Raw genomic sequence first — 17,123 nt, 5'->3', positions numbered from 1 at the left:
GCAAAGGAAAAGTTCTTGAAGGAAATTAAAAGTGCCACTCCAGTGAATACACAAATGATAAGAAAGCAAAACAGCCCTATTGCTGATATGGAGAAAATTTTAATGGTCTGGTTAGAAGATCAAACCACCCACAACATTCCCTTAGCCTAAGCCTAATCCAGAGCAAGGCTCTCTTCAGCTTTATGAAGGTTGAGAGAGGTGAGGAAGCTGCTGAAGAAAGGTTTGAAGTTAACAGAGGTTGGTTCATGGGGTTTAAGGAAAGAAGCCATCTCTATAATATAGAAGTGCAAGGTTGAAGCAGGAAGTGCTGGTGTAGAAGCCGCAGCAAGTTACCCAGAAGATCTAGCTAAGATCATTGATAAAGGTGGCTCCACTAAGCAACAGATGTTTAGTGTAGAATAAACGGCCTTTTGTTAGAAGAAGATGCCATTTAGGACTTTCCTCCTAGAGACGAGAAGTCAGTGCCTGGCTTCAAAGCTTCAAAGGACAGCTGACTGTCTTTTTAGGTGCTGATACAGCTGGTGACTTTAAATTGAAGCCATTGTGTATTTACCATTCCAGAAATTCTAGAGCCCTTAACAGTTATGCTCAATCTACCCTGCCTGTGCTCTCTAAATTGAATAACAAAGCCTGGAAGACAGCACATCTGTTTACCACATGGTTTGCTGACTATTTTAAGCCCACTCTGGAGACCTACTGCTCAGAAAAAAAAGAATTATTTCAAAATATTACTACTCTTTGACAGTGCACCTCTGATGGAGATGTACAAGGAGAGGAGTGCTGTTTTCATGCCAGCCGACACAGCATTCATTCTGAAGCCTGTGGTTCAAGGAGTGATTTTGACTTTTAAGTCTTATTATTTAAGAAATACATTTTGCAAGGCTAAAGCTGCCATAGATAGTTATTCTTCTGATGGATCTGTGCAAAGTAAATTGAAAGCCTTCTGGAAAGGAGTCACCATTCTAGATGCCATTAAGAACATTCATGAGGAGGTCAAAATATCAACATTAACAGGAATTTGGAAGAAATTGATTTCAACCGTCATGAATAACTTTGAGGGGTTCAAGCCTTCAGTGGAGAAAATAACTGCAGATGTGGCAGAACTAGCAAGAGAACTAGAATTAGAAGTGGAGCCTGAGCCGGGCGTGGTGGCTCATGCCTGTAATCCTGTAATCCCAGCGCTTTGGAAAGCCAAGAGGAGCGGATCACCCGAGATGAGGAGTTTGAGACCAGCCCGGCCAACATAGTGAAACCCCAACTCTACTAAAAATACAAAAATTAGCTGGGTGTGGTGGTGCACACTTGTAATCCCCGCTACTCGGGAGGTTGAGGCAGAAGAATCACTTGAACCCAGGAGGCGAAGGCTGCAGTGAGCCAAGATTGTGCCATTGCACTCCAGCCAGGGCGACACAGCAAGACTCTGTCTCAAAAAAAAAAAAAAAAAAAAAGTTAGAAAGCGGAGCCTGAAGATGTGACTGAATTGTACGGCAATCTTATCTCATGATAAAACGTAAACAGGTGAGGAGTTGATTTTAACAGATAAGCAAAAGAAGTGGTTTCTTGAGATGGATTCTACTGGTGAAGACGCTGTAAACATTGTTGAAATGACAACAAAGGATTCAGAAGAGTGTATAAACTTAGTTGATAAAGCAGCAGAGGGGTTTGAGAGGATTGACTCCAATTTTGAAACAAGCTCTACTGGGGGCAAAATGCTACCAAACAGCATCTTATGGTACAGAGAAATCTCTCAAGGCCCCAGTTTTTCCTAAGTGAAGAGAATTTTAGAATCAATCTCATAGATTTGTTGGGAGGATGAAGTTGTGTTTTAACTTACTTGTTTAGTAAGACATTTAGGATAGGACGTGGCTCATAGTAAGCTCTCTGTGAGTATTAGCTATCATTATTCTTAACAAAATTAGTAAATTAATAGATTGTTTGCTCTTTTTTACTTTATTTAGTAGTTTATTTCATTTATTTTATCTTCATTAAGGCTGTTGGCACAAAACTAGTTTGTTGATTTGGGCAATATAAATCTTCATATTATACTTCCTAGATTTTGGAATATCTTATGTTTATGCTCTCTAATGTGCTAAGTGGCCCTGATGAAGACAGTCAGCCAAACCATTATATTGAAGAAGGAGGTATTAACCCAAGTTAACCCCCTTTTTTGTGACCTTGTGGCCACTTCACCAGATGCCTTTTGGCATGTGTCTTGTCTATCTCCATTGTAAGATCTTGGCAGGTTAGTGCCATATCTTTGTAGCCACTTTCTGACCCAGTGCCCTTCAGGGGTGCTTCTATACATGTTTGTTAGAAGAGTAAGTGCATAGTTAATAATCAGATTTCATCAGAATAGTGAGTTTATCTGGAAATTTATATCAATTTTCTGTTTAGATTTACAATGTGTAGTTATTGAGAAACTAATAGCAAAAAATACTTGACACTTACTGTGTGCCAGGTACTGATCCAATCACTATACAAACCCCTTTATTTGAACAAGTAGGTTTTATTATCCTTGCTAGTCTACAGATGAGAAAACTGGGGCATGGAGAAACTTGCCCTGTGTCAAATAACTAATAAGTGGTAGATTCAGCATTCAAATAGCCACAGTCTGTCTTTCACTACCGTCTTTGTAATTTTTGAAATTTTTAATAACAGGATTTATACATGGTATTTATGACTTTTTTTTTTTCCTGAGACGGAGTCTAGCTTGTCGCCCAGGCTGGAGTGCAGTGGCGCAATCTCGGCTCCCTGCAACCTCCACCTCCTGGGTTCAAGCGATTCTCCTGCCTCAGCCTCCCGAGTAGCTGGGATTACAGGTGCCCGCCACCGTGCCCAGCTAATTTTTGTATTTTTTAGAAGAGATGGGGTTTCACTGTGTTGGGCAGGCTGGTCAAGAACTCCTGACCTCATGATCCACCTGCCTTGGCCTCCCAAAGTGCTGGGATTACAGGTGTGAGCCACCGTGCCCAGCTAAATTTTGTATTTTTTAGTAGAGATGGGGTTTCACTGTATTGGCCAGGCTGGTCAAGAACTTCTGACCTCATGATCCACCTGCCTTGGCCTCCCAAAGTGCTGGGATTACAGGCATGAGCCACAGCACCCGGCCGGTATTTATGACTTTTTAAAGCTCATTTGTTCCCTAATATATGCAATAACTTAGATTACCTAGTCCACTAATTTATAATGAAACCTTGACTTCGTAGCATGAACTTAGAAATTCTTTTGGAAATAAGTAGTTGGAAAAATACATGCAGATATTTATTTGAGTGCCTACTGTGTACTTTACTCTATGCCAAGTGGATACAGATGTCTAGAAGTTTGTTTTCCTACTTCTGCTGTAAAGCTGGCCCTTTTCCAAACTTTACCTATTCATTTCTCCCTAAAATGGCTTTGTTTGTTTCTTTCTTTCCAATGTGTGCTGCATAAAGGCAGACAATTTACAGATAAAAGGTGTATTTGGTTTCTTAAGATTCTTGAATTCTAAAGTTTAGTAAGCTGAAATTTTAGTTAAAAAAAAGCCTGTTTCCCAAAAAAGAAATAAACATTAAGATGTAAATATTTACTACTTATAGACATCAGAATTATATTTGCCTATCCTGTCTCAACAAGTTGGTTCTGATTCTTAAGTTCTGAATAGATGATAGTGACAACTTTGAGCTATTTAAAGAGAAAGTTCATTTCTTTATGCTGTCATTAAAACTGTTCTGACTCTAATTGTCAGGTATCTCTGTGGAAAAAATAGATTTAAGCTAACGAAAGTGAGATAGAAATTATTTGTTTGCAGTTTTTTTGAGACAGAGTCTTGCTCTATGGCCCAGGCTGGAGTGCAGTGGCACAATGATTTCGGCTCACTGCAACCTATGCCTCCCGGGTTCAAGCAGTTCTCGTGCCTCAGCCTGCCGAGTAGCTGGGACAACAGGCACACATTAGCATACCCAGCTAATTTTTGTATTTTTGCTAGAGACAGAGTTTCGCCATGTTGGCCAGGCTGGTCTCGAACTCCTGGCCTCAAGTGATCTGCCTGCGTTGGCCTCCCAAAGTGCTGGGATTACCGGCGTGAGCCACCGTGCCTGGTCGTAAGATGGAAATTATATATATTGTATGCGAATGAAATTAAATTTATTTCGAAGTCCAGGCCAGCCACAGTGGCTCACATCTGTAATCTCAGAGCTTTTGGAGGCCGAGGTGGGCAGATTACCTGAGGTCAGGAGTTCGAGACCACCCTGGCCAACATGGCAAAACCTCATCTCTAGTAAAAATACAAAAATTAGCCAGGCATGGTGGCGGGTGCGTGTATTCGCAGCTATTTGGGAAGCTGAGGCAGGAGAATAGCTTGAACCTAGGAGGCGGAGGCTGCAGTGAGTTGAGATTACACTACTGCACTCCAGCCCAGGTGACAGAGCGAGACTCTGTCTTAAAAAAGAAAAAAATTAGAGTCCAGAATTTTCTCCAGATGCTTTCAAAAAGCTAGACATTCTGTATACATAAATGACTAAAAAGTTTATAGATGTAGAAAAATTAATACAGGTTTTACATGTGCATTTAGTAAATTCAGAATTTGAATTTTTCTTTTTATTTGCAGCTCAGATCGTCTGATAGAAGAGACAATAAGGTAGGAATAAGTTTTTGTTTTGCTTTGTTGGTTTTTGTTTGTTTGCATGTAAATTTAATGAACAGTGTTACAGCTGTTTTAGAAGAAAAAACATTTAATGAACAGATCAAAGTTCGTTTATCCTCCTTAAAGATGAAATTTTTACTATGTCCTTCCCTTACAAGAGACGTTTGACACCCAAAGTAACATTTCCATAGTTACTTTAATTAAGCTGTTTTACTTAGGTTAATTTTTCCACTTAATTTATACTTAGTATTTTCAATCTCAGTCTTTTTATTCCCACTTTTTAAAGCAAAGTGATTTAAAGCATAATTTGATAAATAACTTTATGCCATTCATACAGACTTTGCTGTTATAGCACCTGCAGAAAATCTACTGCAGTAATAGTTCATAGTATCTATAATAACATTGAACTAGTTTCTTGCTTAAGTTAAGGGACATTTATTGCTTGTTTTGAACTGCTTAGCTTTCTAGGTTTGATGAATTTTAAAGTATCTATTTTATGACAGTAAAAAAGTACATTAACTAGGTCTCTGTGCTCTAGAATTCACCAATGTGTAAAGCATTGGTTTTCAGGAAAGGTAAATCAAAGTACATGACAATAACAAACATTCGTTTTTTTTTTTTTTTAGATGGAGTTTCACTCTTGTTGCCCAGGCTAGAGTGCAGTGGTGCCATCTCGGCTCACTGCAACCTCCGCCTCCTGGGTTCAAGTGATTCTCCTGCCTCAGGCTCCTGAGTAGCTGGGATTTCAGGTGTGTCCCACCATGCCTGGCTAATTTTTTGTAATTTTAGTAGTGACAGGGTTTCATCATGTTGGCCAGTCTGGTCCCGAACTCCTGACCTCAGGTGATCTGCCCACCTTGGCATCCTAAAGTGCAGAGATTACAGGTGTGAGCCACTGCGCCCAGCCACATTTGTGTTCTTACCGTGGATATTGGACCTGTGCTAAAAGTACTTTGCATGCATTATTTTATTTGATTTTCTCAATAACCCATTAGATAGACACAAATCATTAGGAACTATCTCCAAAACAAAACAGAAATTAAGTAATTTGCCTGTGGTCACATGACTAGTAAATAGTATTAAGGATTCAGATCCTGATTCAGTCTTAGTCCAACTCTAGAAACAGAGCTCTATTTAAACCACTGCTATATTTACCACATTGCAGAAAGAATACAAGGTTTTGGGTCTGATTTGGTTTGGAACCTGCCTGTGCTGTTTATTAGATCTTAGATTTCTGTTCTTTAGATAATTAACTTCTTGGAACTTTCATTTTCTTATCTGTTTAAAAATATAGTATTGAAGATAATACTTATCTGTAAGACTGTTAAGGATAATGTGAGGAAAATGCCTGATCTAATACTAGGTAATCTGTAAATGGTAGCTATATTATTAATACCAATCCTTTCTTTTTTAGCTTTTTATTTGGATATCATTTCAGATTTCAGAAAAATTTCAGTAGTGAAAAGAAGTCCTATATACCCTTTACCCAACTTCTACAAAGTTTAACATACATTGATGCTCTTTACTCCTAAATATTTCAGTGTTCGTTTCCTAAATATCTGTTTCTTTTGTATGGCTTCATGGATTCTTTATTCAATGGATTGGAATATTTTCCATCATTAATCATCTTAATACATTTTAATCTTTTATAACAGTAAGCCATGATTGTGTCTTGAATTTTTGTTTAAATTGTATGTGCTGAGCCTTCCACCTGAAGAAAGTTCTCACAGAATTTCCTAATGTTGACTGAAGTTTCTTCCTTGTAACTTTTTCCTTTTCATCAGCACATGAGATCTGATCACATTTTGCCAGGAATTCTTTACTTAAAGTTTCCCAATCATCCTTTTTCTTTTTTCCTTTATTTCCCTTTCTTTCTGCCTGCTCTTCTAGGGCCAGGCTGCCTTAATTAAGCTTTCACTTCAGAACTGGCCTACTTAAGGGCTGGTAATATGAGTATAAAAACTTGGGGTACCTCATAGGGCAAAAAAGAAATTAAAAGGAACAATTGAGAACCATTGAATTGTTACTATTATTTTGCCAGTTAGAAAACATGTTATTAGGTCTTTTATTTCAGTATTTTCCCTTGTTTCAAAATATGATAGGCATTACAAGAAAAGTTTCACTGAGTATAAAGCTAGTTATGATTTCTTATGAAGAATATAAAGTTTGTGTCAAATAGTATTTTTGCATATTCCATATGGAAAAATTTACCTTTTCCTTTTAGAGATACATTTTAAAACTATGTGAGCAACTGAATATAGACTTTGACATCAACTTATTGAAAAGAACTAGCATTTTTAATATTTATAAATTCATTTCTAACCTTTAAATGTATGACTTGTATTATCTGTTGTTGAAAAAAAGGTGACTGAGTTCAGTTCACAGAGCAGGTAACAGGTAAGAAAGTTGAAGTTCCTGTAAGCATATCAATGATTTATCATTTTAAAAGCATTATATATTATTTAGAGCTTATATTTTGCTTCTAAATATTTGACCCTTGAAATAACAGCCTAGATTTCATTCTGCTTGACTCTGAGTCATGAAATGAGATGAGAAACTATGTCTAGATATACTTTGTGGTACTGGAAATCATGCATCTTCAACAAGTTAACATAATGTATGATGATGATATCTATTCCCCAAGGAATACAAAGTGCTTTGCAGAAATTATTTTTTAACCTCTGTCCACTTGTGAGTCAAAGTCTACAGGAAATGGTGATAGTTCCAGTTTGAAAAACAGAAGCAGGCCCAGCATGGTGGCTCACACCTATGATCCTAACACTTTGGGAGGCTGAGGCGGGAGGACTGCTTGAGGCCAGAAACTCGAGTCAGCCAGAGCAACATAGTGAGACCCCATCTTTACAAAATTGTTTCTAAAAAGCTAGGCATGGTGGTGCACATCTGTAAGCCAACCACTTGGAAGGCTGAGGCAGGAGGAGCACTTGCACCCATGAGGTCAAGGCTGCCATGATGGTGCTACTGCAGCCGCGCCTGCATGGCATAGTGAGGCCCTGTCTCAAAAAAATAATAATATATCATTCAAAGATTGATATATGGGCCAGCATAGGTTTGAAAGCTGTTACTTTATACAAGACCATAGTATCTACTTGCAATACCTTGTAAACTTTTCTACAAAACAACCACATTTTCAATGTATCATATTTTGTCATAATCTCTCAAACTGAAAAATTAAGAATAAGAACTAAATGATGCAAAGGAAGTTGTTTGTTACGCTCTTCTTGTGTTCCTTTCATTTGGGGATCAAAAATTCAGTGTATTGTGTGGTTGACATCGCTCCCTCCTTCTGCTCTAATCTTGACTGGTGATTCTCTACACCTCCAACATTGTTCTGGTCCTAGATGTCCTTCCTCCATTATCCTAAAATAATTTCCTCTATTGGATTACCTACTTCTTGGGATTAGTGCCTTCCACTTTCTTACTTTATTCCCTTATTATGCTGAACCATGTCCTTAGTAACTTCCTGAGAAAGAACAGGAGGTAAATTGTTTTGGACTGCCCACATCCAAAAAGTCTTTATTCTGCTCGTATTCTTGATTCATTATTTAACTTAGCCAAGATAGAATTCTGAGTTGGAAATAATTTTGAAATTTTTAAAGGCATTGTTTCCAGTATTGCTTCTAAAGTCCAGGCTGGCATGCTTCTAAAGTCCACAGTGGCATGCGTCTTTTCCAGTCCAATGCTCTGGGCATTGAGTGAACTCTTACAATCTGGAAACTCATCTTCAGTTCTTGGAAATTATCTTAACGTTCTTTATCATTTTCTTCCCTCTTCTTTCTCTGTTGTTTCATGCAAAAAAATATTAAAAAGGTTATGTGTTGGGCCTTCTGAATTGATCCTTTCTTACCTTCTCTCTGTTTCTGTTGATCTTTTTGTTTAACATTCTGGGAGATTTACTGATTTTCTCCTTCCAATTCTTCTATTACATTTTTATATCAGCTCTTCATTTAATTTACATGAGCTCTTTCGTGAGGACAGATACACACATTTATGTGTATGTTTTGTGGATGTAATAATCTTTTATCTCCCTGAAAACATTAAATGTAATTTTATTTTAGAGTTTCTTGAGCTTCCTTTATTGCCCTGTTTGCTCAGCCTCACTTTTCTGTTTGCTGGGTGGTTTATTTGAACTCTGCCTTTCATGTTACCTCCTCACACATCTAGTGATTATTGGCTGTTCCTTCATATTTAAGGGTGTGACTCCAAAAGAGGATGAGCTTCCAATCACTCATTGCTGTTACCCAGGCTGGAGTGCAGTGACATGATCATGGCTTACTGCAGCCTTGACCTTCTGGGCTCAAGCAATCTTCCCACCTCAGCATTCTGAATAGCTGGTACTACTGGCACACACCACCATGCCCAGCTTTTTTTTTTTTTTTTTTGTATTTTTCTGTAGACATGCTGTTTCTCCATGTTGTGAAAAGAATGTGTGTTGGGAAACTCATCCTGTGAGCATAGGGTGGTGACACTTGTTGAGTGTTAGGCCTCACCATGCGTGATCAGGCGGACCTGGCTGTTTCACCGGGGACTTCAAATTGCCAGACCTCTATGTCTCTTCTCCTGAGCTAGGTCTTCTACTGGACTAGGGGCAGCCACCTAGCTGTATGCGTTAGGAAGGGCAATTTTGGGGTATGGCAACTCCTTGTACAAATTTCTACAAATCTCCATTTTTAACCCTACTCCACAGTTCTGTCCTCAGAGAGAGTGATCCCTTCCATTCTTGAGCATTTCTGAGATCTGTGGAAAACTTTTTAAAATCATTGCTTGACTCATAATTTTATTGAGGTGCATCACAGTGGTGGATTTGGAGCTGCTAATGTGTTTTTTTGTTTGTTTTAGTTTTACCCAGTTACATTTCTTTATTCTGAAATGTCATTTCAAAAGACCAGACCATAATATCTCCACATGAACAGATATTTTTCTAGAATAGGCCTAAAAGTATTGGGAAGATGGGATTGTCAGCATTAAAACACATAGGAAATCAGGACCCTGGAAGAACTGTAATATTCTCTAGGACTTTTCATTTTCTAAATTTGCAGATACTGCCTGTGATTTCAGTTGAAAGTGATCCAAATCCTAGTATGTCCATGTTAATTGTGTGTGTAGCTTCAAATGTTATTTAACGTTTCTTAATCAAGTGGAATTTTTCTAATGTTTTCATTTTTCTTTTATTAGACACTTGTATATTGTATATTATACAAGTACAGTGTTCTTATTGTAACAACTTAAATAATACTAAAATGGATAAAGAAAAAGTCAGCCGGGCGTGGTGGCTCACGCCTGTAATCCCAGCACTTTGGGAGGCTGAGGCGGGCGGATCACGAGGGCAGGAGATCGAGACCATCCTGGCTAACACGGTGAAACCCCGTCTCTACTAAAAATACAAAAAATTAGCTGGGCGTGGTGGCGGGCGCCTGTAGTCCCAGCTACTCAGGAGGCTGAGGCAGGAGAATGGCATGAACCTGGGAGGCGGAAGTTGCAGTGAGCCAAGATCGCGCCACTGCACTCCAGCCTGGGTGACAGAGCAAGACTCCGTCTCAAACAAAAAAAAAAAAAGAAAAAGAAAAAGTCAGTCTCCTGGTAGTACCCCTCCATTTTTAACCCCTGAAGCGACTTGTGTTAACTGACAGTTGTGTATCCTTCTGATACCTTTTTCACTGTCATACAGACATCCCCAAAGATGTTTGTTTCTGTAATTATTAGAGGATTCATATTCTATACATTCTGTGGCTTGCTTTAATCACTCAATATGTTATAAACATCCCTTCAAGTTAATAGAAATACTAACTTTATTTTGTTTTGTTTGAGACCGCGTCTTGTGTTGTCACCCAAGCTGGAGTGCAGTGGCGCGATCTCAGCTCACTGCAACCTCTGTCTCCTGGGCTTCAAGTGATTCTTCACCCTCAGCCTCCCAGTAGCTGGGATTACAGGTGCTCACCACCACGCCTGGCTAATTTTTGTATTTTTAGTAGAGAAGAGGTTTCACCATTTTGGCCAGGCTGGTCTTGAACTCCTTGGCCTCAAGTGATCCACCTGCCTTGGCTTCCCAAAGTGCTGGGATTACAGGCATGAGTCACCGTGCCTAGCCCTAACTCATTTCTTTAAATACCCAAATACTGTGTAATCACTGCCTGTGATTTCAGTTGAAAGTGATCTAAATCCTAGCATGTCCATGTTAATTTTGTGTGTGTGTGTAGCTTCAGATGTTATTAACATTTCTTAATCATTCAGGTGGGATTTTTCTAATGTTCTTTTCATTTTTCTTTATTAGATATTTATATATTATCGAAGTACATTTGTATATTATCAAAATGTTCTTATTGTAACAACTTAACTAATACTAAAATGGATAAAGGAAAAGTCAATCTCCTGGTAGTACCCCTCCATTCTTAACCTCTGAAGTAACTTGTGTTAAGTGACAATTGTGTATCTTACTGATATACAACTTTTTCACTGTCATACAAACATCCCCAAGGATGTTTGTTTCTGAAAATATTACAGCATTGATATTCTGCACATTCCGTAGCTTGCTTTAATCACTCAATTATGTTATAAACATCCCTTCATGTTAATAGAAATAATACTAACTCATCCTTTTTAATAACCAAAGTATGGTTATATCATAATCTATTATACCATTCAAATGTTACTTCCAGTTTTGGGGGATTTTTTTTTTTTTTTGGTCTTTTTGCTGTTGTTGTTCATTTTTTACTATTCCAAAAATGCTTCAACAAATATTCTTTTACAGATTGAATGTTGCTTATCCAAAATACTTGGGACCAGAAGTCTTGGGGATTTCTGATTTTCAGATTAGGGATGTTCAACCTGTATATACCTCCTTACACACTTTTGTTTCTCTTTTGCCATCTCAAATCTTGAAATTCAAGTTTTGATTCATGTGTCATTTGTTTAGAATACTCCTTCTAGCATTTCCCTTCAATAAGATACATGGTGGTTTACTCTGTGAGACCTTACCTGGCCAAAAATGTGTTCACTCAGCTCCCAGATAGATCCAGCTATGAGAGCCTCTTAAGCAATGGCATATCAGGCAGTGATGCATCCATCACTGGGCTCTTCCCTTAGGGGCTGGGCATCACACCAGCTACAAGACTATCGGCTCTCTGCTTGTCATCTTTCTGGCTGCATGTAGCAGTCCTTTCCCAGCTTCAGTGCCTGGGAGCAATTTCACTGCAACCCCTGTGTATGCAGATCCATAGTCTTCCACTGTCTGGGTTCCTCAGGAAGCAAGGAAGCCCTAGGTCTTTGCCTCAAGCTTGAAGAAAAATCTAAGCTTCCCTGCTGTCAGTTCCCTGGTTCTCTCTTCACTTCAGAGAGTATAGCCCTCTACCTGGCTTTCTTCTCTGGAGATCTCAAGGGAACTTGGGGCCTCAGATGGACCCTCCTTAGTGTGTCTGCTTTTATTCTTGTGCTCCTCCATGGAGGAAATGGACCAAAGGTCAAGTCAGGAATTTATCCTCTCACCATCATCTTCCCCAAATCTCAATCTCTTGATTTTTTTTTAAAAAAAAAGATATTTTCAAAATTGCTCAACAGCATTTCATTTTCTGTTGCTATTTATAATGTCAACATGCAAAGCACTCCTCTGAGTGTTACATATCAAAGTGGATACTGACCCTGCCCTCTAGGGCTCTAATGTCCAGAGAGATAAGACTATGGGAAATGAATAATCCTGGAAGTGATAGCAAAATGATACTAACTTAGGGCCAAGCTTGGTGGCTCACACCTATAACTCCAGCACTTTGGGAGGCGGAGGTAGGAGGATGGCTTGAGCCCAGGAGTTTGAGACCAGCCTGGGCAACATAGGGAGACCCCATCTCTAGAAATAATTTAAAAATTAGAAAAAAAAAATTAGTCAGGCATGATGGCACATGCCTGTAGTCCCAGCTACTCAGGAGGCTGAGGTGGGAGGATTGCTTGAGCCCAGGAAGTCAAGGCTGCAATAGCCACAGTCACACCACTGGGCTCCAGCCTGGGTGACGGAGCAGGACCCTGTCCCCCAACCCCCAACCCCCCCAAAAAGAGGATATTAACTCAAGAGATCTTTTAAACAGGATATCAAGGTAGTCACAGGGAAGAGATTGTGTTCGACAAAAAGTGACTTTCTCTTTTCTCTTTAATCTTTTCTTTTTTTTGAGACAGGGTCTCGCTCCATTATTCAGGCTAGAGTGCAGTGGCTCCATCACAGCTCGCTGTAGCCTCCCCCTCCTGGGCTCAATTGATCCTCTCACCTCAGCCTCCCGAGTAGCTGGGACTACAGGCACACATGTCTAGCTAATTTTTTATTTTGGTAGAGTTGGGATTTCACCACATTGCCCAGGATGGTCTTGAACTTTTGGGCTCAAGTGATCCTCCCACCTCGGTCTTCCAAATTCGGTGCTGGGATTACAGACGTGAGCCACCACACCCAGCTGTTTTAGCCACGTTTAATGAGTCTGTGACCTTTGTCAGCCATCGTGGAAACCCAGCATAATGTTGCATGCATGTCTAGTTGGTTCTCAAGTAGAATTTTGGAACATAATCTCTTCATAAATTAAGGGCTGGTTGTGTATTCACATTTTATGATATTTTATATTTCTTTTCTATTTTTATAATTATAATTCCCTTTCAACAGTTTTTCCTGATTAAAGATATTTTAGTAGCTGGCTTCTTTTTAAACTCTTTTTAAACTTTTTAAAGTTTTTAAACTTTAAATTTTAAGAAGCTTTTGTAATATGTGATTTGTCTGTTTATGCCTTATTTTGTTTGTTATTTTGAAGCAAACATAGGAAGTGGCTTACTGCCTTGTATAAAAAGATATCAGAGAACAGTGGAGTCATTTGGAAAAAGCACAGTGGTAAAGTGGCTTCGGAAGTGATTTTTTCCCCTTATTTTCTGGCACAGTGCTTTCTAAGATGATGTTGCTCACTGTAGTTTTCTTTCACTTTTAAAGGCATGATGGTTCCAGGCAGAATAATCTTAAATGGTGATTTGTCATCTCTTTTTCCCCTTGCAGCATTGCTATGGCAACAAAAGAAAATATGACTTCACAGAGAGGAATGTTGAAGTCAATTCACAGCAAAATGAACACTTTGGCCAGTATCCTTTTTGAATGTTCGCAGTCTGTGTTTTGAGGGTAGAGGGGAGAAGTGTCTGTGTGTGCTTTTATAGGGGGCAGGTTGCCATCATCAGTAGCAGTAGAGCCCATCAGTAATTGCATAATATGAATATACTGTGCATTCCTACTTTGTGAAAGTTTATGCTCTTTAGTACCATTCCTAAAAGACTGCACCTCAGAAGTTTCTTACTACTAGATGTAGAAGAAAAAAATTATAAATGTGAATTTAAAAATTATTCACCAATTTCTTCTACATTTTAGAAAGCTTTTAAATTCATGTTAGAACTCCACACTATACATTATTCTTACCTAAACATGATAAATTATATGCCTTTGTTGTTTTTCCCATTTAGAGATAAGTCAGTGGCAGATGCTTGGAAGGGGGAAGGAAGGAGACAGCCACCCGTGCAGATGAGCTATAGCTACTGATGGAGTTTGTAACTCTATGCACAGGCTGAATTCTGGGATACATTCTCCACTTGTTTGTTGTAACCTCTACTTTAAAATGTTTCAGTTTTCTGTTTTAAATTAGGATTATTAATACTTCCCAGAAACCCACTAGGGAACCAGAAAAGCCTGGCACTCTGAGTCATTTCATTCAGCGAACCTCTGAAAAGACAAGCCTTCTAGGCAAAAAGCTTTCCTCCCCAACTGCCAAAGGGGGAGGAACCTAGAATTTTCAAAAGCTGAGTATCTTGTAGTCCTAGATAATTTGAGTTCACTTTTAGTTTGATATGTCTTTGCCTAAGGAAAAGACTCTCCTGATGTGTGCTGTTATTCTCCAGTCCACTGTGAATTTTGTTCTTGCCTTGTCACCCTAAGTATAAAACCACATGTCTAAAATCACATTTTAGATAGGGCTATAAAATTTACAGAGTGCTGTTATATACATTATCTCATTTTAGTAAACTGTGAACTCAATTGCTAGCCAGAAAAGCTGATTAGTGAATTTAAGAGTTTGTATTTAGTGAAACTTTTGAAACTTTGAAATAGAAGTGTGAGTCAGATAGCTGATGATTTAAAACACTAAAGCCTTTCTCAATTGTTCATTAGAATTTACCACCACTCTTCTTTGTGACCTCTTCTCTACTGCTCTGTAAGCATCTCTCCCATAAGTTCTCTCTCTCTTTTTTTTTTTTTTTTTTTTTTAAGACAGAGTCTCACCCTGTTACCATCCAGGCTGGAGTACAGTGGCACGATCTCAGCTCACTGCAACCTCCAACCTCTCAGGTTCATGCAGTCCTCCCACCTCAGCCTTCTGAGTAGCTGGGACTACAGACACGTGCCACCATGCCCGGCTAATTTTTGTATATTTTGTAGAGACAGGGTTTCACCATGTTGCCCAGGCGAGTCTCAAACTCCTAGGCTCAAGCAGTCCTTCAGCCTTGGCCTCCCAAAGTGCTGGGATTATAGGTGTGAGCCACCCTGCCCAGCCCAACACTAAGTTCCCTTAAGGCAAAGTAGTATACTGAAACCTAGCATAGTGCCTCATACAAATAAGTCACATGGGAATTTTACAATTACTCCAAAAGAATGTGTTCAAAAAAAAAAATAAATAAAAAAAATGGGTGTGGGTCAGGGCTAAAGTTTAGTCCACTTTCCTCCTGTATCTGCCTTCTGCTGCGAAGTAACTTTGAAAATATTAATAATTCACCAGTGTCTGATTATATAGACCTTAGAGTTGGTTCCCATGAATTGCCTGAATCTAAGGCGGGAAAAGATCAGGTATTTCTTCAAACTCTCAGGCAGAACTCCCCAGTCTCCTGAGAGAAGAGGAAAAGAGAGAGAAGGAAAATGAGGAAAGGGAGGGAAATGGGTGGTGGTGGAGATGGGAGCTGGCTATGCCTGTGCCTCCCTGCCAGAGTTCCTCCATTCCTGGCCACGCTGGCTCCCACCCTGACCTGAAGCCTGGCAGTAAGCCCTCAGTGCTTGGGAACTGTCATCGTCCTTTTCTTCTCCCTCTCTCTCTCTATTACTATTCTTATTTGTGTTACACACAAGACTGGGAGATGTGTATTGGTTAGGGGCCTTGAGCTGCAGCGCGTTCCCGGTTTGGGCAAGTGCATCTGCTAAAGATTCCCTTGGTGTGAGTTTCTTCCCCATGCCTTTCATCACTGTTTCTAGACACCACTGATCTCTATTTTTGTGATTCCTACGACTTTTCGCCAGAGAGGCTTCTTCCAAATATGACCTTAATAAAGATTTCCCAAAGATCGTTTTCCTGCTGTAAACAGCCTGATCCAGAGGATCAACCTGAGGAAGCGGCGGGACTCGCTCATCCTAGGGGGTGTTATTGGGATCTGTACCATCCTGTTGCTGCTGTATGCGTTCCATTGATGGGACATCTTCAGGGACTCTTGACAACCACCGCTTTCACACCCTGGTCTGGAATAAGGAAACGTCGGAGGGAGAAGTTGACTGTCTTGATAATTAGCCTGACCAGCAGGATGAATGCAAGACTGACAGTGATGGACTCTGTGACATGGTCAGGTTGAGCTGAAGCCACAGTTTCTCTGTGCTGTGTTTTCTAACACATTTTTCTGTTTTTAATTAAAAAAAAAACAAAAAGGTTTTCAGTTGCTTTTGTCTCCCTAGGAGGCAGGTAAACCAATCAAAAACAGAGTTTTCTGTGTTTCCATGATAGTGTTGAAGCCTAATGACAAGCCAGGTCTTACAGCTGGGCTCTTCAGAAAACCAGGTTTCTACATCCAAAGACTGCTTTTCTTTTAGCTGCCAGATTGGATTGTGAATAAAAATAATTCTTCCCTCTCCCTCTCCCTCTCCCCACGGTCTCCCTCTTTCCACGGTCTCCCTCTGATGCCGAGCCGAGGCTGGACTGTACTGCTGCCATCTCGGCTCACTGCAACCTCCCTGCCTGATTCTCCTGCCTCAGCCTGCCGAGTGCCTGCAATTGCAGGCGCACGCCGCCACGCCTGACTGCCTCGGCCTCCCGAGGTGCCGGGATTGCAGACGGAGTCTCGTTCACTCAGTGCTCAATGGTGCCCAGGCTGGAGTGCAGTGGCGTGATCTCGGCTCGCTACAACCTCCACCTCCCAGCCGCCTGCCTTGGCCTCCCAAAGTGCCGAGATTGCAGCCTCTGCCCGGCCGCCACCCCGTCTGGGAAGTGAAGAGCGTCTCTGCCCGGCCGCCCATCGTCTGGGATGTGAGGAGCCCCTCTGCCTGGCTGCCCAGTCTGGAAAGTGAGGAGCATCTCTGCCTGGCCGCCATCCCATCTAGGAAGTGAGGAGCGCCTCTTCCCGGCCGCCATCCCATCTAGGAAGTGAGGAGCGTCTCTGCCCGGCTGCCCATCGTCTGAGATGTGGGGAGCGCCTCTGCCCCGCCGCCCCGTCTGGGATGTGAGGAGCGCCT

General features: G+C 40.4%; 1 protein-coding gene across 7 annotated transcripts in view; it reads left to right on the top strand.

Moving 5' to 3' along the window:
• GOSR1 (golgi SNAP receptor complex member 1) overlaps window positions 1-16,325 on the top strand; it is a 44,836-nt gene extending 28,511 nt beyond the window's left edge. For 4 of the 7 annotated variants that reach the window (XM_511386.8, XM_009432465.4, XM_016932082.4 and 1 more), the window contains exons 7-9: window positions 4,586-4,615; window positions 13,653-13,735; window positions 15,967-16,325. In XM_511386.8, the coding sequence (XP_511386.3) occupies window positions 4,586-4,615; window positions 13,653-13,735; window positions 15,967-16,091 (238 nt within the window). In that variant the 3' untranslated portion in view covers window positions 16,092-16,325. The remainder of the gene's footprint in view (window positions 1-4,585; window positions 4,616-13,652; window positions 13,736-15,966) is intronic. The other 3 variants (XM_063799676.1, XM_063799677.1, XM_054670959.2) reach the window with 1 other exon arrangement.
• The last annotated feature ends 798 nt before the right edge of the window (window positions 16,326-17,123 follow it).

This window comes from Pan troglodytes, chromosome 19 (assembly GCF_028858775.2).
Source record: "Pan troglodytes isolate AG18354 chromosome 19, NHGRI_mPanTro3-v2.0_pri, whole genome shotgun sequence".
Lineage (NCBI taxonomy): Eukaryota > Metazoa > Chordata > Mammalia > Primates > Hominidae > Pan > Pan troglodytes.
Note: the sequence above shows the minus strand (reverse complement) of the source record. Positions and strands in the feature narration are given on the sequence as shown.